At 41.5% G+C, this 24170-nt stretch overlaps 1 protein-coding gene across 2 annotated transcripts in view; it reads left to right on the top strand.

The window, feature by feature from the left end:
* Positions 1–24170, top strand: part of MBOAT2 (membrane bound O-acyltransferase domain containing 2) — a 174036-nt gene that overhangs the window by 70921 nt on the left and 78945 nt on the right. Inside the window, exons 1-2 of one of the 2 annotated variants that reach the window (XM_055714176.1) lie at positions 2535–2753; positions 21145–21290. In XM_055714176.1, the coding sequence (XP_055570151.1) occupies positions 2682–2753; positions 21145–21290 (218 nt within the window). In that variant the 5' untranslated portion in view covers positions 2535–2681. Of the gene's footprint in view, positions 1–2534; positions 2754–21144; positions 21291–24170 lie in introns of those variants that run through there. The other variant, XM_055714177.1, reaches the window with a different exon arrangement.

The raw sequence follows: 24170 nt of genomic DNA, 5'->3' as shown, positions 1-24170 counted from the left end.
TGAACTCCTAAGATCCTAGAAGTCATGCAGAGAAGCATATTGTTGTATTTTCTGAGCACTGCAAGAACAACAACATTGACAAAAATAAAAATGACCAGAAAATTAAGGATGTGTTTTAAAGCAAAGAGACATTTAGGCCGTGCTATCATGAGCTTGTTGTCAGGCATTTTGTTAATTGAAAGTAAGAAGTTCATTCAGTAGGTCAATTATTTGCAGTGAATATTTCATGAAAGTCTCAGTAACACCACCTCCATGGATTCATATAGGTGCACCAGAATAATTTCTTGTGACTAGACTATGATTCAGAATTAGCTATCAGCCTTTTCTAAAGCAGCTCTTTTGTGGCTTCACTGGAGAGCGTTTAGGCTGAGATTTCCAAAGATTTGTGCATAGGTATATGTCTCCTTACTAAAAGAAAATCAGATAAAATGATCTTAGTCTTTATATACATACGTATAGTGTGATGCAGACTGTGTTGAGCCCAGCGGCATTGCGCTCCTAAGAAGTTACTCATATGTATATACAATTTGCTGGTTTAGATTTAAGCGATTGATTCAGAACTAATTGGGAAAAGTTTTTTTCTTCCTCCCCCCCATCTGAAAGCAGCTCTCTTTGCTTTACTACAAAACCATCATGCTATTGCTTCTGAAGCTGGTGATGCCACCACGATTGTAATTGCCTGTCACGCAGTGAAGAAATCTAATTAAAAACACTTATTTATACCTATTAACCAGTCTCTTTAAATGCAGACAAAAGACCTTACCACAAGCTAAGGCATAAGTACAGAGTGTGCTCTGTAATTCAGTAAGAGAAACAACGGCTGTTTTCAGATAATTACACTTACCTCCATTTTCCTGCTACTACCAATTAGCATTAACTGTGAACTTAAATGGCTATGTAAATCACTATACCTAACCACTACTCCAGACATGGTTCAGACTCTTAGTGTGATATTGGACGAGGCATTTCACCTTTCACATACTTAAAGTGGTGAAACATTTCTGTTGAGGGTAAATTACTTATCACAGCATGGTTTAGAAGTATAATATACAATAATTATTTAAAAATGTTTAATAAAGTGCAAGGAATAACCTACAGTTTTCTCTCAAGAGACCCAGGATTCTTGAGCAGTTTAATAGGTAAGAGCAGTATACTCCTTTGGAGCCTCCTTTACCACATCGTTTAGAACAATTATGGTTAGTTAGTTTGTAAGGAAAAAACTACAGAAAGCCGTAATGTCAAAGAGGCAGGTAGGGCACTAATCCAGAATGATGTGATAAGCAGCCTACTGCACAAGCTCATCTGGCAGTTTGCTGCGCGCCCTAATGCAAAGCCTTCACTCAAGACTTCACTGTTTCACACTGGATGGCATTGCCTGGACAGGTGGAAGAGTTGTGCTGCATACCAAGTTGTCATTATTGGCATGACCCTATCACTTCTTTTTTTCTTTCAGCACCGCCAGGCTGAACGTCCTGAAAAAGTACTTACGCATGTACCATTTCAGGTTTTTGTGTTTAGAAAACAAGCCTATTGTATTTGTTAATACAATTATTAAATTAATTGTATATTTGATATATGCATTAATAAACTACATTTATTTTAATTATTTAATTAATAAACTGAAAACTGTGGCTTATAGCCATGACAGACTTCCTAAAATCTACCAGTGGCAGTAGGAACAGGATTTTTTACCCATTTTTTGCAACTTCTTCACAGTGCGAGGCCACCCTCATGCCCTGCGCATATCCATCACTTATCCACCGTGGTGTGTGCAGCTACCGAGCTGCCTCTGCGTCCGTCCTGGCTGAGGGGAGATAGTTAGGAGCAGAACAGGGGGGCGATCTCTTCGTTACCTCAACATACACCCGTGCCCACATGATATTGCGCTACCCTCAGCGACAGATACCGCCACAGCCGCCACCTGGGCCACCCGCCACCTGGGCCACCCACCGCCCGGCATCGACCCCGCCAGCGCTGCCAGCACCCCGCTTCCCCGGGGGGCTCCCCTGCCCGGCTGTCCCTGCCTTCCCACCCGCGCGGGAAGGTGCCCCCGCTCCTCAGGTGCCCCATCCGCCCGGCGCCGAGGGGCTCCGCACGCCCCGGAGAGGCGCGCCCGGGCCCCGGCCCCCTCAGCCTCGCCTGGTGCAGGGCGAGGCCGCGCCGGGCCCTGCGCGGTACCTGTGCGCTGCGCGTAGCTTCTGCCCACCCTCAGCGCGGGGGGGTGGGTGGTGGTGACGGCCACGGCCGCCGCCGCCGCCGCCACCACCTCACTCCTTCCTTCCTTCCTTTCTTCCTTCCTTCCCGAACCGTCCCCCGCCCCACGATTTACCTCACCGACCCCCGCCCGCCCGGACACCATCTTCCCTCTCCCGCCCCCCGCGCCGGGCCGCGGCCGCTGGCTGCCGCCGGAGGGGAGCCGCCTCGTCCCGCCCACCCCGCCGAGGGGCGGGGGATTGGGCGAGCCCGCCTGTCACTCCGCGGCGGCGCCGCGCGCCGGTTGGCCGCTGGCCCCGTCAGTCAGCGGAGGGGCCGCGCCGGCCCCTTGTTGTCACGGCGCCGTGCGGGGCTGGGGCTTTTCGCGCCGTCGCCACCGTTGTTGCCGCCGCCGCGGGAGCCCGGGAGGGGAGCGGTTCCCTGGCCTCGTCGCCCGCTCTCCTGGCGCGGGGGGAGGCGCCCTCGCCATGGCCACCAGCACCACGGGCTCCACGCTGCTGCAGCCCCTCAGCAACGCTGTGCGGCTGCCCGTCGACCAGGTGAGGATGGGGAGGCGCCTGCCCCGCCGCTGCCTCCCGGGGGCTCGCCGGGGAGGGGCGGCGCCGCGCCGTGCGAGCGCCCCCGCTCCGCTCCGCGCTGTCCCGCCCCGCCCCATCCCCCCGCGGTCCCTCCATCCTCCCCGCCTCCGCCGGGCGGGGTGCCGGGGGAGGGTGGGTAGCGCCCGGCGGGGCGGCGGCGGCGGTTCCCCTCACGGACCCGCGGGTGAGGGGAGAGCGGGGCGCGGCCCGCCGGGGGGCGCCGGGGCGGGGAGCTACGGCCGCGCTCGCGCTCCGCGGGCAGGTGCGCTCGCGCCGCCGCCCGCCTCGCGCCAGCCGCCGCCCGCCCCGGCAGCGCGGCCGCATCCCGGGCACGGCCCGCCTCGCCCCGCCGGTGCGCGCCTTCGGGCGTGCCGGGCTCGGGCCGCGGGGGCTGCCGGCGCCGCCGGGCCGGCCAACTTGTTGGCATCCACCGTTCGGGCAGCTGTGGCTCCGCAGCTGGGAACGGGGCCGGTGTGGGCTCGGCGCTGCCAAGGTTGGGTAATAATTGCAGATGCAAAGCGGCGTGCTGCGCCTGGATGCGCCTGCCGGGGAGTTTTAAATGCGGCGTTAAATAACAGCGTGTGCCGCACACGGTGCGGTGGGGAATTGTATGTACTTTGTAGGCAGAGCGCTTCCCTGGTGTCTTTTGTCCGAGCGATGTAAAAATTCCTGAAGGTGGTTAATCGTGTCGTCTGCACGGAACATCAGAAGGTTACAAAATAAGATCGGGAAACTGAGGTTCGTAGAGTTTAATGACTGAAGTTGGACAAGATTGTTCGTGGGGAAGTGGTCTAGACCTCCTAAACCCTAAATGCTTATGTGTTTATGAAGGCATAAGTAACCTGAAGTTACACCTCCTATAAATTTTGTAGCATCAGGAAATTTCGTGGGGGGAATTCTTATTTAAAAATACTTAAGAGGTCTCCATTAATGCACCAGTGAAACACAATAAGGAAAACGCTCTGTGCTTATGTAGAGGCAGATTTTGATGTTTTGGGTTTACAAAATACACCTAACAAGTGAGAAGAGTAACTGGAAGTGAAATACAGAAGAAGGAGCTTGTCTAGTGAAAGAGTTTCGGAAGTGGCTGTGAACTCTATGTTCTTTCTTTGTTTTTCTCCATTCACTCCCCTAGTCATTTGTTTGAATGGAACCTTTGGTTAAGGATACACGTAAAAAAGTATCTTCTAGAAAACTGACAAAAAGCAGGCAGGTTGAAAACCGAGCTTGCTGTGATGGAACAGATCCTATACGCAACTTGCAATGATACCTGCATCTGGGATCAATGGCACCACATGGCTCGGTGCCTCGTACATGCAGGCTGTGAGCTGCTCTTGGCAGGTGCCATGTATTTATTTCCATAAAGCGTGTAGCCTCTGCAGGGTACTATAAAACAAATAAGAGATAGCCATCTCTTTATGGTATAATGCTGGCATCGTATTCATAATATTCATAATAGTAGTCACAAGTTTAATTGCTTTGTGACGTCATGCAGCTTCTACCAAATTTGAGCGTTGATGATAATAAAGTTACTTTTTATCAAAGCCTGGAAAACTTCCCTGTATTGAATGTTTTTGCAACAGATGCTCCTGTAAAGCCAAGATGTTGTTATAAAATACCATTTGAGCTCTGTTGAAGCTTTTGTGGATGATCACAATGGAGGATGGCTAAACACATAGTTTACAAGTTTTGTTATATGCAGTTAAAAATCATACATGCTTTGTTTTTACATACCAGGGACTGTACATAATATAAGTCCAGCTGTGTATGAAGAGCACTGATTATGACTGGAGTATGAATTGAAGAATTACAAATTATGCTGCACTGAGGAGAATGAGTCTACTGCTGATTAAAAAAAAAAAAAAGGCAAAGTTAAATTTTTTTGTAACCTCTCAGCTTAAGAGTCTATCTTGATACTAAGTTTGTAATACAGAAAGAATGTGAAATGTGTTCAGTGTAATCAAATCAAAGGTAGTAAAGAAGAGAATGAGGGCATAGAAGGAAAAGTGCTGATACCTTTCGCTGTGCTCAAAGATTGTGTGTAATATTCAGTGATACTGTATACATACTAGCTATGAAAATATAGCAGTGCTTTGAAAAAAGAATAACGGTTTTCTCATTAGGAGGCTGTTTATACTACTTGTTCCAAATCTGTACTGTGACTGCAATCATACCAGTACAGCAGGTACTTGGAAAGGGCACTCCACAATAATACCAGCACTCAGGACTGATGGACCTTTTTCTCCACTTCTGTGTTTCAGTTTTGACCACAAGTAGATACTGATCTTTCTATCTAAAATGTTGTCATTATGATTTATGTTTAAGCCACTGGTATCTAATTATTCTGCTATAAAGTTTTGGGTGAAGGCAAAGGCATGTAACTCGGAGGACAAATCTGCATAGCATGTGTCAATGTTACTCTACTGTCTGGGTGTTCAAACAAACGGATGGAAGAACCTTGCCTATTTGGCAACGAATGGAAGTAGAAATTTCAGTTAAAGGTGCAGCTGTTCTACCTCTAGGATTGAACTAACTAATCAGATCCATATCAGTGTGTGGACTGAGTGTGAGAAATTGATTACTTTTTTGACTTGGTAGAACTAGAGGCACAGATTTGTTTGAGAATGGCGTTGGTTATGGGCTAGGTGGAGATCAGTATAAAAAGTGGAGGATGATCACTCCCACTAGAGCCATTTGACATGCTTGTAAGCAAGAACAGTCTCCTCTGTGCCCAACTGTGTTACAAGAGAAAAGCTTTGTTGCTCTAACAGATTGCTGTTGCTAGACTTTTCTTCTTGGTACTAGAGTACTAGTTAGCTATAGGAATGGAGAAGAACTTGTTTTCTGCTTCTGTGTATATCCCCCAACAAGGTATTATGTCATAACTTGTTGCTATGTTAACCCTTCCTTTGACTCTTTTGTCTTGCGCCAAGTTAACTGAAATGGCTACTTGGAAAAGCTAGTGTTTTTTTTGGCAGGCTTCTTGTTCCAATTTTTCCATTGTTATTTTCAGTTGTTTGGTGCAAGGGAAGATGTTTGGTGTGAACAAGAACCTAGAATTATCTCTGTAGATCTGGGAATGCAAACTTATACACCTTTCTTTCGTGTTTTGCTATAAGAAAAAAAAAAAAAAAAGACTTCTTGGGAGTGAAAAGCCTCACAAGAACAGTATCTTTGGGCTTTTTAGACCTACTAAGTTTCCTAAACCTAAGTTTTCTACTTGGCAAAGAAGGCATCCTGTTGACAGCTGTGTTGTCTTGGGTCCTTAATGAATCAGTGAATATTAATGTACTGCAGTATTCCTTCTGTTTTGTTAAGGGAGAGAGGGAATGAAAGTAGTTATGTCCTTCCCACCCCCTGACAAGCTGAAGAGAAGTATCAGAAAGGTTATCATAAAAACCTGGCTGCTAGAGAATCATGTGTTGCGTAATGCATTGAGGTTGTAACTTGAATTATTTTATTATAGTTGTGTCTCTCACTTAGCCTTCTGTTTTTCCTGCCTGTACTTATGTTGCTTTCTTCTTTTTCTGAGGTGAAGCCTGACAAATGGCATGTTGGACCTTGGTCTGTTTCTAGTTCTGGCACTATCTGGCTGGTTGTTGACAAATAACTTCTCCTGATGACATGTCAGCTTATCTTTCATTAAATTGGACATATTTTAAATCTGCTGTGACGTGAGAAAGATTCTAGGAGAGCAGAGCTTCTCAGCTTTAGGTGTCTGCAGGGTGAGGTCAGTTGAGAAAATAATTTTGCTTTTGCTGATTCCACCAGAGGGAGCAAAATTTTTATCTGAAAATGGGCAAAAATTATACGGGTTATTACTGCCCTTCATTTGCCATAGAAACAGACAAATATAGTAGAGGAGTAGCTGAGCAGGGGAGACAGGAGATTGACTATGACAATGTGTGAGCGTCAACTTTCTGCATGGCTTGTCTAAGAGATTGATCTTGAGATCCTGGCATGTGGTCTGAACAACTGGATCAACTAAGCTAACTTCAGTGATTATCTTCTAGATAATAAAAGAAAGAGTATGGCTTCAACTGCTAACTGTGTATCTATGTGAAGATGTGTGGACTGAATAAAATGTCATGCTTATAATTATGCGCTTCACTTAAAATCGAGGATGTAAAGTTAAGCAGTGTTTTTTCAACAACAACAAAAAAAAGCCTTGCTATTTCCACGCTTTTCTTGGTTTTTTTTCCCCAGTCTAATTTTAGTTTTTACTTGAATAAATTTGTTCATTTGTGTAGAATAAATATAATTTTCTACACTACTGCTGTCAGCCTTCAAAGACTCTAAACCAACCTTTTTTAAAATAAGATTAGGCATAAAACCCCAAGTCCTCCTAACGGTGTACTGTATAAACCATGTGAGCTTCCTTAATTTAGGATCACAGGCCAGTTTGCTGCATCTACGTCTTTGCATAATTTTCTGCATATGCTTCCTTGCGCAGAGGGTTACCCGACGTGCTTTCAACATGCCCTTAACGCACTCAGTTCCACCTAAAAGCAGTTATCATTGATGTATATTAAAGCCTTTGTGTTTCACCTTGTTGCCTTCAAAGAGAGGGAGCAGGATGTTTTTTTCTGTGTATATACATATGAAATGTTTATTTTTTACACGTATGTGATTGGCAAGATATATCTGCAAATTTTTTTTACTTTATTTTGATGCTTTGAAGATGAGCCACAGCTGAAGTTCAGGTAAAAGGCTAGGCTTGGAGGTGGCGTGGGACATCATTCTACTGAGCAGCAGAATGTGCCCAATTTGCCTGCGGGGAACATCTGGATGTGTCTCCTAGTTAGATCTGTGTTATTTCACAAAGGCTTGGGCATTACTGATGTTTTTTGCCCTTACTTTATGCTCTTACTGATTGCCCTTGTTTTCTGCCAAGGCAACCTACCTAGCCTCCTGAGGACTGAAATGTTTTAGTCTGATAAAAACCTTTTTGTTTAAACATGGAGTGGAAATCAAAAAGTTTGTCCTGTATAGCTGTCCAGAATTTAGATGGCCTAATATTTGTCTTAAGCATTATGAAACTATAAAAAAAGTGAAGAGTGTCCTACGTTTTATTCTCTTTCACTGTTGATTCTTAGACTGTTGTATGCAGGTGTGAAACACAGAGCAGCACCTTACTTGATTTTTCTGATGTGACCACAGAAACTTACAAGTAATAGAAGTGAGTAAAAGTAGCATTGGTGGGCATCTAAAATCCAAACACTGAAGATAAGGGAGGAGTAGGGTAGGAAAATTGTGCCCCTACTTTGCTTTGTGCTTTCCTTATCTGCTGCTAGCAGCAGTCAGAAGAATGAAGGGTGGATGGCAAAGCCTGATCTCCCATGGCAATAGATGGAGACTGTAGTGGGTGAAAGAAGCTGGAAAAAAGTAGTCCCATTCTCCATTCTGTATGTGCTGTTCTCAATGATTGGATGTTTTGAATGGTTTGGATTCACTAGCAAAGTTTTTACTGGTTTCTTAACTTCCCTTTGAACTAGTGGAAGGTGGGTAATATGTCATCAGAAGGGTCCTAAGCTCTGCAGTGATGCCTTCCCAGATTTTAGTATTACTTTTTAGGTGTTGACTTAACTCTTTGCATATTGTTTGTTGAAATTACTGTGCAATGTGTTGAGAAGGCTGAAACTGTTAGGATAGGAGAAAAAAATTGGCAAGAAGTGACTGTCTTGAAGGAAGGAGTGGAAGCTGTAACAAACAGTTGGAAAAGAAAAGAAAGCAGACACTAGTTACAGTGTTGGAAAAGACAAGCCATTTATTAAGTGGTAGAAAGATTTAGTACAAGAAATAAATACCTCTGTAGTTCAGGTTCATGAATATTGTTGTGAGGATGTAAAGTATAGAGCTACTTCAATTTTTAGGGAGGCATCAGTGAATTTTCCTTCTGATATACTCTTGCCAATTTCATCCTGGGTATATTTTCTCCAGGTTTTCATGAAGCAGTGGAAAAACTCAAATGTAATTACAGCTCAAGGCTTCTACAGTAGACATCTAAAATAAAGTGTCTACCTGAACAGCCTATAGTCACCTGCTTTGTTTTGTCATACTATTTTTCCTGTCCTTAAGCAATTCATTCAGGTAGGTTAAGTGTGAGCACTTCCTGACCTATGTTCACCACAGTACAAGCCAATTCTGAATTCAAAATGTGGTTCAGAAATTGCTACAAAATATTGCAGTCCTGGGTCGTTGTAAAGAAATACTGGAGTGCCCAAAGAACAGGCTAATAAACAGGAAGGCATAGAGAAGGTGACAGGAGTCGCTTATTTACTTAGTAGACAGTTACCACGGTGTTGCTTTTTGTTTGTTTTTGAAGTGTTACTGCTGTAAATCTGTTGTACCACAGCTATGTAGATCTTTTCCTCCTGGGCTTTTCCTTGGGTACAATGCTGACTTAAAACAGCAGTTCTGAAATCTGATAAAACTGAGATAGGTGAGTCATCTTTATCATTCATTAGCACTGATGTTTGTTGTCTTCGTTCATTAGTACTGATATTTGTTGACTTTAACTCCTGCTTACCTGGTTCCTGCGTTGACCTAATGAAACACTGTGATACATACTTTGCAGCCTTGATTGCAGTATGTCTTTACATTTATTATTTTGACTAACTTGCACTTTTCCTGAATAACAGTTGCCCAGGTTTTTTTCCTGTTTTCCAAGCCTTTGAATGAGGGAGTCTAAACTGGGGGTTTATTTTCTCCTGGAAGGTGAGAAAATTTACACGCACACAGGTGAAAACCTGTTTGCTTAATGTGGGCATCCTTACAGTATTTAGTTTACAAAGAATGTTGATGAAATTTTTCAGTATGAATATTTGATTTTTTTTCTTTGCTTTGGAAAGTACTTTAAATTCATCATTATTAGTCTTTTAGCACTTCTGCAAGTGAACATAGCTGTTTGGCAATTTCAGTTGGTCTGCAAATTTAGATAAATGCTAGTTATGCCTGCTTGTTTTAAGTGATGTTTTCAGCAGCTAAGCCATCTTCTGCAAAGGAAAACATGCACAGCTCTGCCTTTTATACTGGAATAATATAACCAAAGATGAAAAAGCTGTTTTGGTGTCACTTGCTGTAGTTGTGATTTTGGTGTTCCTTTTACTTCTAATCCAAGTGGCCTAAGCTGAAGGAGAAAGAGGTGCTCTTACTCTGAAACATGGCTTGTGAGCACACTGGTTGTTCAACTGTGGTGATATATTCTGTACTGTAATGCTACCTGTATAAATCATTCTTAATCTTTATGACCTGCCTTCTGGGTGAGTAATGCTCTTGATTCTACTGTTTCCTGTCAATCATTCACATATATATAATTAATTAATTGAAGACTAAGCATGTCACTCAAAGGGGGTTGACAGTTCAGACTATAATGAATGGGGTTTTATTCTTCACAGTGGAAAAGCTAGAAAGAAGTTGAGGCCGCCATGAATTTGCAGGAATCTATAAGAATCCCAATGATGACTGAGATGTGTAGAAGGGTATAGCCTTAGAATATGTTAACAAATGATTATCTGTAATGGGATTGAATGTAAAAAGCTAGATAAAATATTTTAATATGGAAGCATAATTCTAAAGGTTATTAAAATATTATAAAATAACATTGAATTAATTTGAAAAGCTGTAGTAGCTTGAAGTAGTACCCATTAGTACTGCGGGTTGCTGTGTATTGCAAATGTTTACGGAACTGCTGTTGTGTTCAGAGGCTTTGTAGGTGGCTGATTTCATGCAGATGATTCTGGAATTGGGAAGAGCAGGAGAATAGACGTGGAGAAGTAGAGACTGACTGGGTTCATTCAAGGGAGTGTGTGGTGAAGTCCTTTTCCTTTTTTTATCCTCCACTCCACCCCCAGCCCATCCCATGGAGAACACTGAGATGCTGACCATTTTAAAAATGGATATATTTGTTTTATTTGCTAATTAAAATGAGTGCTGCTGTTACTGGATTCCTGCAGGCTGTATGTATGAGAAAGTGTTACTTCCTATGTTTTGTTGCTTATTTTAAGCTGGATTTCAGTTTCTCATGTATCAGCAGAGTATGAAGTACTGAGGTAGATCTTAATGGGAAAAGTGTCTGTTTCTGGTTGTGTTTGAGAAGGATACTTCCATAGATGTTAGTTATTTTGCTTTATTTTTAAACAGCTAGGAAAGTAACTTGTAAAGTTTTTACAAAATTTCAGGCACTGTAGTAGTTCTCTGAGCATTAAAATAAAAACTTGTTCAAAAACATCTGTGTCCTCTATGTTGCTGATATTCATGTGATGGAGAGTAGAGATTTTGAGGTTAATTGCTATGTGCATGTGCACCATCAGTGTGTGACAAAAAACCACACTTCTGGAAAACAGTAGCTGAGCTGGTCTTTGAAACTGTGTTTTGCCAACATAATGCCAGGCTGTTGTGTTTTGATGTTGTAAACCCTTCTTCTCTGGTAGTCTGAGTTCTGTGACTCGTAACTGGACAAACCAGTTTTTGCTTAACAGAAGCAAGTGTTTTAGGTCCTTATTGTTTTTTGAGGAAAGAAGAAAACAAAACAAAATACACAAGCAAAACCCCCAAGTCAGCATTCTTAGTCCAGTTTTCACCTTTGAACCAAACTTGCTTCCTAGACTTTGGCTATTCCTGTGAATAAATAGGTGTTACCTGTGACAGCTCTTTATCTGTAATGCTGAATCCTTAAGAGCCTATTGGAGAGAACACACTTCAGCTGATGCCTTCCTGTCCTTAATGAATTAGGTTTGGTTGTTTTCACTACAAAATTTGTATGTTAATGTTTCATTTTACATCTTTAGTTGTACAGTTTTTCTTAGTGTGATGATTTACTGTGCCCTGTTTGAAAAAGCTTATTGGATTTGATGCTCATTTGTTGCACAAACCAGATTACTAGTGTCTGCATCATATTCTTCACTCTCTCCAGCATACTTAAGACTTAGAAATTAGAAATTTGAAGTTAATACTGGAAATAGAAGTACTGTTATTGACGTATGTCACGACAATTTTTGATGTTTTGGCCTGAAATCAGCTTGGAAAGAAAGTGTTCATAATCTGATGAATAAGTCTTTACAGGTGCCAGTAAATTAATGTGAAATTGAAGTATATTTGTGCAAAATTAAAAAGCTTTTGCCAGTTGTTAGAGTTGACTAACACAGATGTTTAGTGTATGCACTTCAAGGAAGTGACTGCTATTAGAGTGGCTGTGTTTGGAAGTCCCATATGAAAACGAGTGTCCCTTCACACTAGGTGCTGTAAAACATGCAAGTAATGCAGTCATTGCTATAAAGAACACACTACCTTAACATTAACATTTCCCATACTGATACTACCCCAAAATAACCACTGCTCCATATTCTCCATTTTGTCATATTTCACCCATGAAGTGAGGTTGAGACTTCAGAGCAGGCCTGTTAATTTACTGTTTTCATCAGGTAAGGTGCTGGTTATTATTTGAATCAAAAATGCATTTGAAAGCATTGCCACAACATTTATGATCTTTAAGTTGAACGAGGAATGCCTCTTTCTTCCTGTCAGAGAAGAAAGATTCTCTGAATTACTCTCAAGTATTCTTCAACTCTTATCAGATACTTGTGCCAGTGTTTCTGGACTCCTCTTTCTGATATTTCCCAATAAATCGAAGAAAATTACCAAACACTTTGATTTTGATTCTTGTCATAGAATTGCTTTTTTCAGCTTTACTGTGGAAATTGTTCTTTTTACTTTTAGTATCAGTGCAGCAATTTTCAGGAAATAGATGGAAAATTAATCATTGGTTTCAAATCATAGTTATTCTTACTCCTCAATTCTTAGTGGTTTGGCACTTAATTATTAGATAATTGTACAAGCTGTTTGATCTTTTTATACTGGATGAAGGTTAGAAATTGAACATAAGATCCATCTGTATTGCTGTCTCGTTGCTGTGGAGAAACATCAGCTCTCCTGTGTTATAAGTAGCTTTTTGTGACCATTTGTAGATGTTTTTAATTACGCAGCTGACTGTTTTGATGAAAAAGGAAAATTGTTTTGACCTAACTCACAGCAGGAACAAGAAAATACTGATGTTTGAGAAGGAAGGCACAACCAAGGCTTCATTAATTGTGATAAAGTTTGGCAATTTTTGACAAATATGTGTTAACAAATATGCTTGGAGGAATTCGTATTTAAAGTGTTACTGCTAAAATAGCCCTACAGATACAGAAAAAAATCAAAGCCTTAACTTGAAGATCAGTGCTTCTTATTAAACAAAATGTACATTCTTCTGTCTTGATCTCCTAGCTCTTGCAAGCGTTTTTTTCAGTGTTTGTGTAGATCATATGCTAAAACATCTGTTTAAAATGTCTCTTCTCTCTACTAATGATAGTTGTTGAAAAGAGGTCTAAGGGTGGGGGAATAGGTGTGCTGCTCAGTGCACCTTACTCACAAGCCCTGTGGAGATGGAGCAGGAAGCATGTGTGGTAATGTTGTTTCCCTGGTAGAGTGGGGACAAAAAATGACTATAGACAGGGAGACAAGTAATGCTGACATTATGCAGCTCAGAAAAACTGAATTCCATGGAAGAAACATACCATAGTCTGGCAAAATGGGGAGAAAACCCTAAATCTTTGGCTGCAAGATCATTGCCTCCATAGGTCCTTGACTGTTACCTATGAAACATCTTGCATCTTAAAATGGTTGGTTTAGGCTCTGTATGTGATCACATAGGCTTCAGTGCTTCTGCTTATGTTTGGGTAATCTTTTCCCAAAGTGTATTTCATCAGCTATAAGAACTAAACTGCCTTGTTTTTAAAGAATAGCTTAAAAAAATGCCACAAAATGAAGGGGAAAAAAAAGAAAAAAAAAAAACCAACCAACCAAACAGCCTAACCAACCAAAAAAAGCCACATCAGCTTTAATTCATCCAGGGTGTGTTATCCAGGCCACAGGCATTCATTGTAGTTTATAGGTTTGAATAGTTGTTTTTTTTTTCTTCTCGTCAGAGAAGATTTGTTAAAAATGAGAAAATAAAGCGGCACAAAGGTAAGGTAACTTCTGAACGAGTTTGTGTGGGTCGTTGGCAGAAGAGAGGCAATGTGCAATATTCTTGAATCTTATTTGGTGCTCCAACCACTACATGACTGTTTCTCTTCTGAGGTACTTAATTCTTCCGACTGCCTCTCAGTGCCTTGCTAGAGCTAGTAAGCAAAACTATATACAACCAATATTGCTGCTGCTTACTGGATTGTAGGCTGTGCGGGCCTGTACGATTAATTTGTGCTATCCACTTGGGAGTTTTCTGTATCAGTAAAATTCCCTTGCTGCCTAGGCTGCTTTTCTGAATGAGGCCAGTGCCTTCTGTGCTGTGAAGTAGCAGGATTCTGGACAGCTTGGCTGCAATGATTGGTTTTTTATATTAAAATATAGCTGATGGGAAGAGGAATCTTAGCCTGAAGTCTGAATTAGTGGATAAAAATTGTATTAAAAATGAGTTTAATAGGAGAGATAATCTCTTCTATATTTCTTTTTAGTGTGGACTTAAAAAATTTCTTCAATGGTTTATTAAAGATGCTGCCTATTGTCAGAAGGTTGAAGAATTCTAGCTGTTCAAATCAAAAGTTTTGCCAAAATTTCCTCTTGATGAAAATCCCTGTGGCATACAGTGACTTTTTTTTTTATTTATGTAAAGAATTGGTAACCTCAAACACTGTTTTCCTAGGAAATAACTTTGTTTTTACAAACACATGGCATGAATTACATTTAGATTTTTAAAAGACTAGAATAAGTGTCTTTAAAAGTTTTATCAGAAACTGTTAGCTTTTGCACAAATAATGCAAATGGAAAACTTGTTATGTAGATAGCTTAATGCAGTTAATAGTATAATAATGATAGAGTTGGAGGCCTGTGGCTCGTGGTGTTCCCAGGGGTCAGTACTGGGTCCAGTCCTGTCCAACTGATTCATCGGTGCCCTGGGTGAAGGGACAGTGTCCCCTCAGCACGTTTGCTGGTGACACAGCACGGGGAGGAGTGGCTGAGACCCCAGCAGGCTGCGCTGCCATTCAGCGAGACCTGGGCAGGCTGGGGAGCTGGGCGCAGAGGGACCTCATGGAGTTCAGCAAAGGCAAGTGGAGGGTCCTGCCCCTGGGCAGGAATAACCCCCCGCACCAGTACAGGCTGGGGCTGGCCTGCTGGGAGGCAGCTCTGCGGGGAAGGGCCTGGCAGTGCTGGTGGGCAGCAAGGTGCCCATGGGCCAGCAGTGTGCCCTGGTGGCCAAGGCCAATGGGACCCTGGGGTGCATCAGGAGGAGCACGGCCAGCAGGTCGAGGGAGGTCATTGTCCCCTCTGCTCTGCCCCGGTGAGGCTGCATCTGGGGTGCTGTGTCCAGTGCTGGGCTCCCACCGTACAAGAGGGACAGGGAACTACTGGAGAGGGCCCGGCGGAGGGCAACGAGGATGCTGAGGGGAGTGGAGCATCTCCCTTGTGAGGGAAGGCTGAGAGAGCTGGGCCTGTTCAGCCTGGAGAAGGGAAGACAGAGAGGGGACCTTAGCAATGCCTGCAGATGTCTGAAGGGCGAGTGCCAAGAGGATGGGGCCGGGCTCTTGTCAGTGGTGCCCAGTGACAGGACAAGGGGCAACGGGCACAAACTGCAACACAGGCAGTTCCACCTGAATATGAGGAAGAACTTCTGTACTGGGAGGGTGCCAGAGCCCTGGCACAGGCTGCCCAGAGAGGCTGTGGGGTCTCCTTCTCTGGAGACATCCAAAACCCACCTGGATGTGCCTCTGTGCAACCTGCTCTAGGGGAACCTGCTTTAGCGGGGGGTTGGACTAGTTCCTCTAGTTCCAACATGTGCACGTAACGTTGTTACACATTGCACTCTGTAGGGGACTTTGAGATGCTACTCTCCTAAGCTGAGCTATTGATATGACCTGTACCTCAGTAGGTAAAAAATTATGTTTATTTTCTTATACATGTGCTAAATTATAACTATTGAGGGTGAAACTGGCTATTCTATGTGTCTGCATTACAATTTTCTCTGATGCAGTGTCTCAGCTTTAAGTGGATCAGGGTTTTTTTATTTCTTCTACAAAACTGAAGCTGCTTATTAGAACAGGTTTTATAACTTGTAGGAGGCATGTTACAATTTGGCTTGAGGAATGAATCATGCAGCTCTTAGGAATGTGTTGTCTTTGTTCTTTGTGGATGTTCTGCTCACATCCGACCAGGTCATGAGGTGTTGCGAAGTTGTATTTTGCCCATACTCACAATATTTTAAGAACCTGACGTAAGTTTTCAAAAGGTATGCAAGTATACCATTCCTGGATGTTGAAGTTACTGTATATAACATTTGCCAACAACATAACTGCTTGGTTAAGCACCTGTTTTTTGTGGAAGCTTTTGAGATGATGTCCAGCTTTGTCCTTGTTCCTGCTCACTTGTTATCTGACTAGCTGTTCCATTTATCTTCTAGGAAGTCAGATAGTTTTTGTGCTCTATTTATGGCAAGTTCTGTATCTTCAGTTCTTCACGTGTCTGTGTGTGGGTACAGTGGAAGTGTATGTCAGCTCCATACTGGTCAATGCAAGTAAAGATGGGAGGCGTAATAAGGTAACGGCTGAATGTTAATTTTTGGCTTTGTGTACTTCAGGAAGTAGTGCAGGAGAAATGTTTCTGTGGAATGAAGTGGTTGGCATTGAGGATCCAACATTGGTGCCATAGTAATTTTGGAAGTACTGCTTTTGCTTAGGTCAGTCCACAGGCTAAATGTCCACTTGCCTTTGGAGCAGATCTTTTAGTTCAGTTTAGCTTAAAAGAAATCAGGTTTATATATTCGAGCACCACTGTACAATGCACACCAGCATGTGCAGTGAGGGCGACTGGGAGGCTTGCTTCAGAAGCTTTATCCTGATTTGAACCGAAATGCAGTGCAGATTGTCCATCTACATTGTACATCAACATGTACATCAACACGCATTGTCTTGCTGCTGGAGTTGGAAGTGCATGTGATAGAATTTAGGAGCCCTGTTGTGGTTTAAACCCGGCCAGCAACCAAGCACCACGCAGCCGCTTGCTCACTCCCCCTCATCCAGAAGGATGGGGAGGAGAATTGGACAGGAATGTAAAACTTGAGGGTTGAGATAAGAACAATTTGATAAGTAAAGCAAAAGCCGCGCATGCAAGCAAAGCGAAACAAGGAATTCATTCACCACTCCCCACGGGCAGGCAGGTGTTCGGCCATCCCCAGGACAGCAGAGCTGCCTTACGCGTAATGGTTACTTGGGAAGACAAACGCCATGATGTCGGATGTTCCCCCACTTCCTCCTTCTTCCCCCAGCTTGTGTACGCTCAGCATGACATTCTGTGGTACGGAATATCCCTTTAGCTAGTTCAGGTCACCTGTCCTGGCTGTGTCCCCTCCCAATTTTGTGTGCCCCTCCAGCCCTCTGGCTGGCAGAGCCCAAGGAACTGAAAAGTCCTCGATTTAGTATAAACATCACCCAGCAACAACTAAAACCATCAGTGTGCTATTGGCATTGTTCTCAGATCAGAGCCAAAACAGCACTGTACTAACTACTAAGAAGAAAATTAACTCTATCCCAGCTGAAACCAGGACAGCCCACAGTCTGTTTCTCTTTCTACCCCTTATAGTATTGACAAGGGATTGATCTTATTTCCCTGTGAAACTGAGTACATATTTCTTATAGCTGAAGTGGTAGAAACATGTGCTCTGGACTAAAAGCCACAGGTGTTTTTAATGGATAAGCTTTGACTTTGTGGTAGAAATACTGTGTTTTCCATTTCTTGTAAAAAATGTAAGAATTCAGATATTCAAAATGTTTAGCAAGCGAATATGGCCTGTGATAGCAGATGGTCAGAAGTCAGAAGAAGCCTCAGATGAGGATTACCTATGTGACTAACACAGCCCAGTAGTGGTCACAAATTGTTCTGTATGAGCTCCTTCCCTTACTTGGAATACAAATCACCAGTAAACCAGAGATTTAGTGATCTGAAGAAACAATATTATGAAAATATGTGGCAGTGATGATTTTCAATTTTGCTTGCATTTTCAGATACTTTGGACTTGATTTATAGGCATGCTGGATATTCAGAATAGCAGCTGAAGTTGTATTTTCAAAGGACAGCTCCAGTTAAAGTTCTGTTGAAAGCACCGACTGGAAAACTAGGCACTGAGTGTTTGAAACTGGGCAACCAAAGTTTGTGGGCATTTATTTTGCCGTTGGGGTTCTCATCATTGTGTGCCAGTCACCCACCTTTAGAATAGGAATACTGAAGTGTAAAGTTATTGCAGAGTTCGCATTTGTTGTATGCAGTCTCCCCATGTGATGGACAGATCTGCATAGACATGTCTGTGGGGAAATATAAGGGTTTTATGTTCAGAGTAGGATGCAGATGGTAAGCATTTAATGGGTTGGGGGCAAAAAATGGGCAATTGTCCATTTGCTGAATGAATTGGAAATCCTGCTGGAAAGAATGGAATAAAGCAGCAGAAAGAATATTATCAGAAGTAGGTATGTATAAAGGCTAAATTGAAGTTGCATTGCTTTCAAATCTTAACTGCTCCACAGTTTAGTTTTACAAGTATGTATTTAAAGCTTTGGGAGGATTCGATGTGATAACAGGTCTGCAAAACTGTTGGTGCTTTGTAATCTGCATTTTGGTGTGCTGTAAGGCAAGTGTAAGGATTGGATTGGCAAGAGTAGAGAAGGTATGCAGGGTAGTGTGTGAACATTGTGGAAAGACCTTTTATGTATCCGAATCTGCATATGTTTGTGCATTTTTTGGGAAGAGCAGTTTAAAAATACCCACTGATAGTTTTAGTCACTTGTGAGGAAGGCTTTTGGAACACGCTTGTTCTTGGAGTCATTTAGTTGTGTGTTTAAAACACCAACGCTATGAATTGATGTCCCTGGAAGTTTTGCTTGTGGGCTTGGTCTAAAGTTATGAACTCCTGCATTTTATTTCTGTTCTCAAAATACTCTTATTAGGGAAGGCTTTCTGTTGTGCTTGTTGTGTTTTGTGGTTGTTTGGGTTGGTTTTTTTTTAATTTAATGGGAAATTGTTTTTCAGATATGGATTTGGTCATTTGAGTAAATAGCTAAAGCAAGAGCAAGTGCCCAGGAAAGGAGTCAGCAGGTAGGGAGTGAGGAGGGGGGCATCTTTCTTGGATTCTTTTTGCATGTTCTGAACAAGGTTTTTCTGGATTCCTAAACCTACCGGGTTTATCCTGAATTGTGAAATTCAAGGTTTCTTGTTTTGCTTGTGCCTGCTCCTATAGAGATGATGATGACACAGGTCATAGATGCCAAGCACTTCTACCCTTTGCCATGGTAATAGTAGGAGCCTGGTGATAACTTTCATCTTCCCTAGGTTTTGCTACTTTGCTTTGAGGGGTAATCTGGGGGAAAAAAAGGGCATCATGAGACACCAATTGGTAAATAATCTGTAATGCAGCCACAGCAGTGATGTGTGGACGTTCAGTAAAACCAGCAATGCTAACTGTCCGCTTACAGACAGGTATTCATGCCAATTTCTTCCATCTGCCTTTCACCTCAGCTTCACTTTGTATCTGTCCCAATCTTCTGTGTTTTCCTCCCCCTTGTAGTCTGGCTAGGGGTGCAAGTTCCAAGGCAGAAACATACTCTGTGGTACACATAGCATAATTTCTGTAATAAATACCCCAAACAAATGTTGATACTGAATTCATAGTTAATTAGCTTTAATTTTTCTTGCTTGCTCTCTTTTAAAACATTATCGGTTCCCTTTCAGTGGTTCATTAAACTTCACTGTTTTGTATGAAACTTTTCCACTAAATCCATAGACTCATCCTGAGTTATAAACCTCGCTCTGTTTCATTTGCATCATTGCTTATAAAGGAGAGAAAATAGGTCAAGTTATGCCCTGAAAGAATATCTCATTTAGCATTTTTCAAATACTGTTAAAAGCATAATGGAAATGTGGGAGTAAGAGAATATATGGCAAAGTGTACATGACTGTTTAGTTTAGGGAACTGCTTGTGGTAAAAAGAGGAGCCCTGCCCTCTGAGCCTCTTTCTCTGCTAGCACTTAACGCTTGTGTAACTTGGTATTACGGAAGGTTTTAGAGTGGTTCAGAAAAAGGGATTTGCAAATGGGGAATCTATGCTGTTGTACAAAGATCAGAGTTCTGTAGGTGGGTGGTGTTATTTAGATTCTACTTTAAATAGACCCATGTTTGCATACTCTTACCTGTTATCACCTGAAGGAATGACCTAGCTGAATAATAGTACTAGAGGTGTGCACTGTGTTGCTGCAGACATAAGTATCGGGCCTGCTGTCATGAACATAAAAATAGTATTGTCATTGTACCCTGTGGTATTAAGATTAAGTATGTATTTCAGCTAAGTGACATCAAACAGGCTAAAACACTGTTGTACTAAGGACTGGTCAAGCATGCAGTACGTGCAAGTTTCTTGTGTGGAAGTGCTTATGACCTGAAGCAGTGGTCCCCAAGCTGTTGCTTGTGATGATTTGGAATGCTACTGTTAGATACAGAAAATTTTTAGGCAGTTCTCTATGGAAGAAAAAAGAAATCCATGGAGTAGGAAATGTTCTTTTCTAAATACAGGAATTCATCTGGCTTTTTGTAGATTAAGCTGGTTTGGTAGCAGTTGCTGTGTTTGAGGAAATTATTTCTGCCCTTACTGTTAATTTTTTTTCAGGCCACAGTCAGAAGGATTCTTTTTACTCACTGGTTTGGGTTTTTTAATTCCACTTGTGCTTTCAGTGCCCTAACATCTTTAAATATTTCATATACAAGAGACTTTCTATCTTCTAGAATAAATGGCCTGAAGGGAGGAGGCATTTCTGAAACTATCCTGCTTGAATGTACAAGAAAACCCAGTGTGCAACCAAGCTGTTTATCTGATTACATACCACCAAAAAAAACTTTGAGCCCTGCTTCTGCACAGGCCACTGAAGGGATCTGCCAGTGATTCGTGTAGCTGATAGGAATTTCCAAGTCACGCTCACTTAGAAAAAAGAACAAATAAAACCCTAACCCAGGTCTTCGCATTATGGGGAGAGTAGAAATGATTCCATGGGTGATAATGTGGTTTGGTATATAGAAATTTTACAGGATTTTTTTTTTTTTTTTCTTGATTCATTGCCTCTACAGTTTTCCTGTATCTTTTCTTAGTTGTTCAGGGAGCACTGGTTTGTACTTCAAAAAGGGTGGGGCTCTCTGGAGCAGCTCTTTGAGGCTGACATGCAGGGGTAAGAGCCATGGCAGAGCCGAAGATTCTGCAAATTGGTAATAATGTGCGGATATTTGTGTTAATTTTTAATACACAAGTGTGTGAGACTTTTTTTTCTTTTCTTTTTTTATGCAGGTCAACTTTGTAGTGTGCCAACTGTTTGCCTTGCTTGCGGCTATTTGGTTTCGAACATACCTTCATTCAAGCAAAACTAGCCCGTTTATAAGACATGTTGTTGCAACCCTCTTGGGCCTTTATCTTGCACTTTTTTGTTTTGGATGGTAAGTTACACTTAAATTCACTTTTCAGGGATTTACAGACTTTCATTTCTTGTTTGGAGGGAAGCAGAGTTTTGTTATGAAGAACCTTATTACTTAATTTGGTGGGTTTTAGCTGTGGCAAATGTACAGAAATTAGCTTAAACTTTCTCATGTTGCACAAATTTTGAAAGATCTTCCATTTACAAACTAGCAACTGACAAACATGCTGTCTGCCTGTGGTTTTGGGAGGATGGAGCAGGTGCAGTTTAACTTGTACCAGTTTCTCTGTAAACTTGCTTGAGAAGTATTCTGGAAGCGCAGCACAGATGTGATGACTAAGGTAATTTCTCTTAAATATTCACTACATGAGATAACTTGCTGCGTCTTTTCTGAATATCGGCAATCTGAATTTTTGTGGGAAGAGTGGCCAGAACTATGGTACTTACAAAGCTCCTAGTAGTATAAAACACCTGGAAAGGAGCTGACCTTGATTTGAGAGTAGTTTGTGTGTGGGTTTTTTCTTTTATGTTTTGAAGGGGTGTGTGTGGGGTTTGTGGTTGTTGGTTGGTTGGGTTTTTGGGTGGGTTTTTTTCTTTTTTTTTAAACACAAAATTTCTGTGACTGCTGTTTTTACATTTTGATCTTTTCATAGTGTAGCAGGTCAGAATGTTAGTAGGGCTAGTAAAGGGTATGCATTTAGTTTGGTGAAAAAACTTTCTTTTCCTTCAGAATTAGCTTGCAAAGTAGCACTCTTCTTCCCAAGGTGGCTTGAGATTAAGTGCTGTTTTTGTTCTGTTGCATGGTAAACAAAGTGCTTGCTTAGCTTGAGGTGTATAGAAGACTTTTTATACTGATTGTTGTAGAGTATTGCTGAACTAGGGGGATTTAGTCAAGCTGTTGTTCAGGTGGGAAGATGCACACAGTGTGCACCTGTGTGTCTGTGCACACACAGAGTATGTATAGATAAATGTAGGAATTCCAAACCACAGATTTAGCCTCTATATTAGCATGTTGCAGAGGCTTTTCAACATTAGTTGATACATATTACTTTTAAATTTAGAAAAAGAAAAATCAGTAAGTTCTCTTCTTTGGATTTACAGGTACAGTTTACCTTTATATATAATTCCATAACTCCCACGTGTTTCTTAAACTTTTGGCCATAGTATTCTGCTCTGAGAGAAAGATCTGATGTCAAAGACTTCGAGTCTTAGCACTAAATGAAGAGGATGCTATGGGAGATGCTACTGTGTGTGTGTAAGCTTTAGAAGCACGTTCCATATTCATTGCTTTGAAAACAGAAATTATTAATTGTAGCATGTAATTAGAAAGTGTTAACAATATACTCATATCTGAAGTTTGGGAGACTATAGAAACAACCTCCACCCCCAGCAGACATAAATAAAGATCTGTGGAAGCCTCTCACTAGCAATATGCCCTGGAAAGGTAATTGGAGAGAAATGTTATGCCATAGTAGAAATCTGTATTCTACTATGCTTAGGATCATACTTAAAGCAATTATTTTAGCAATGATTTTTTTTTATTGCAAGATTTTTTTTCTTACAGTTGTAGAACTAAAAGCTTTTTAAAAATGCCAAAAAGTAAGAACATAATTTGAGATGTTAAAAGTACACATTCTTTAAAAAGCTAGTAATTCTGTTGCACTTGTGCCAACTCTTTTTTCCTATTGCCTAAGTGTTTGTTATACAAGCATGATTTTTGAGGGGTTTGTTTTGTTTGGTTCCCCTCCCTAAGGAATCAAGTATACATACAGGTTACAGTCCCACAGTACACCTTCAACAACTCTTCAATTGCATTGTAATATGTATATACAAGAGGAAAACTGTTAGTGTTCTCCCATACAGTGTATATAGTAAATGTAGATATGGAGGTGATCTCATGCAAACCTAAATGGGAGAAATAGTTTGGAATCTGCACCCTTTTAAGAGTATTTATTAGTTATGTTGTCCTTTTCAGTTTCAGGTGTACTGATTTTCAGTTACCTTTGGTGCTTGTGATGGTGTTGTGGGACAGGAAGAAAAGGGATAATTCCCTTGGGATAATAGCAAATAGTATTACAGGCCTAGAATAACCTTTGCATGTAGCTAAACTTTACTACTTCATGTTGTATTTAAATGCCTCCCTTTTAATTTTTGAATTGACGATCAATCATATTGCCCCTGTTAACTCTGAAAGAGAAATATTTTTCAGAGATTATAGTCTTGATATGGTACTCCATATCAACTCACATTTTGGGGGGCTTTGATATCTTATTATGCTGCTTTCTCTGTTTAAGAAGCAAACTTTTTAAACTTAAATTTTTGTCATTTCACTAATGCCTGTCTTTGCTATACAGTGTTGCTAATAGGTGGCTCATATGAAAAGAATCTGAATTATTTTTTTAATTGGCAATTGCTTATATTAAATGTGCATTTGAATTTTAGGTAGCCATATCTTGGGTGAGACTAGCTAGTAGAGAAGCATGGGAGTGTATGCAGATTGGATCTTCTATAAAAAGTCAAGATTTTCAAGGTCAATTAATATAAAAGTGAATTGTTTTCCTTCATCATGTGAAGACTTCACAGGATTTTAGGCTGCCTAGAACTGGGCTTGTTGTTGAAAGTGAAGACATTTCTTTGTGAATAGATGAGGAGTGGAATTAGGAAATTGCTGCTGGTAAGCTGAAAGAAAACAGTATCAAGACAAGAGAATAGTGACTGCTTTTTATGGGGAAAATTCCAAAACTAGATCAGTATGTCACTTGAGCATGTTTAAGTATGCTACTAAGGCACGTAAGGTATCGGAGTGAAAGAGAAATGGCTTACTGAAGATCAGATGCTTTTCCCCAATCACTGGCAATTGTTTGCCACCAGTGTTCTTCTAGATTGCTGAAGTATAACTTCA

This window comes from Falco cherrug, chromosome 6 (assembly GCF_023634085.1).
Source record: "Falco cherrug isolate bFalChe1 chromosome 6, bFalChe1.pri, whole genome shotgun sequence".
NCBI classification, from domain to species: domain Eukaryota; kingdom Metazoa; phylum Chordata; class Aves; order Falconiformes; family Falconidae; genus Falco; species Falco cherrug.
Note: the sequence above shows the minus strand (reverse complement) of the source record. Positions and strands in the feature narration are given on the sequence as shown.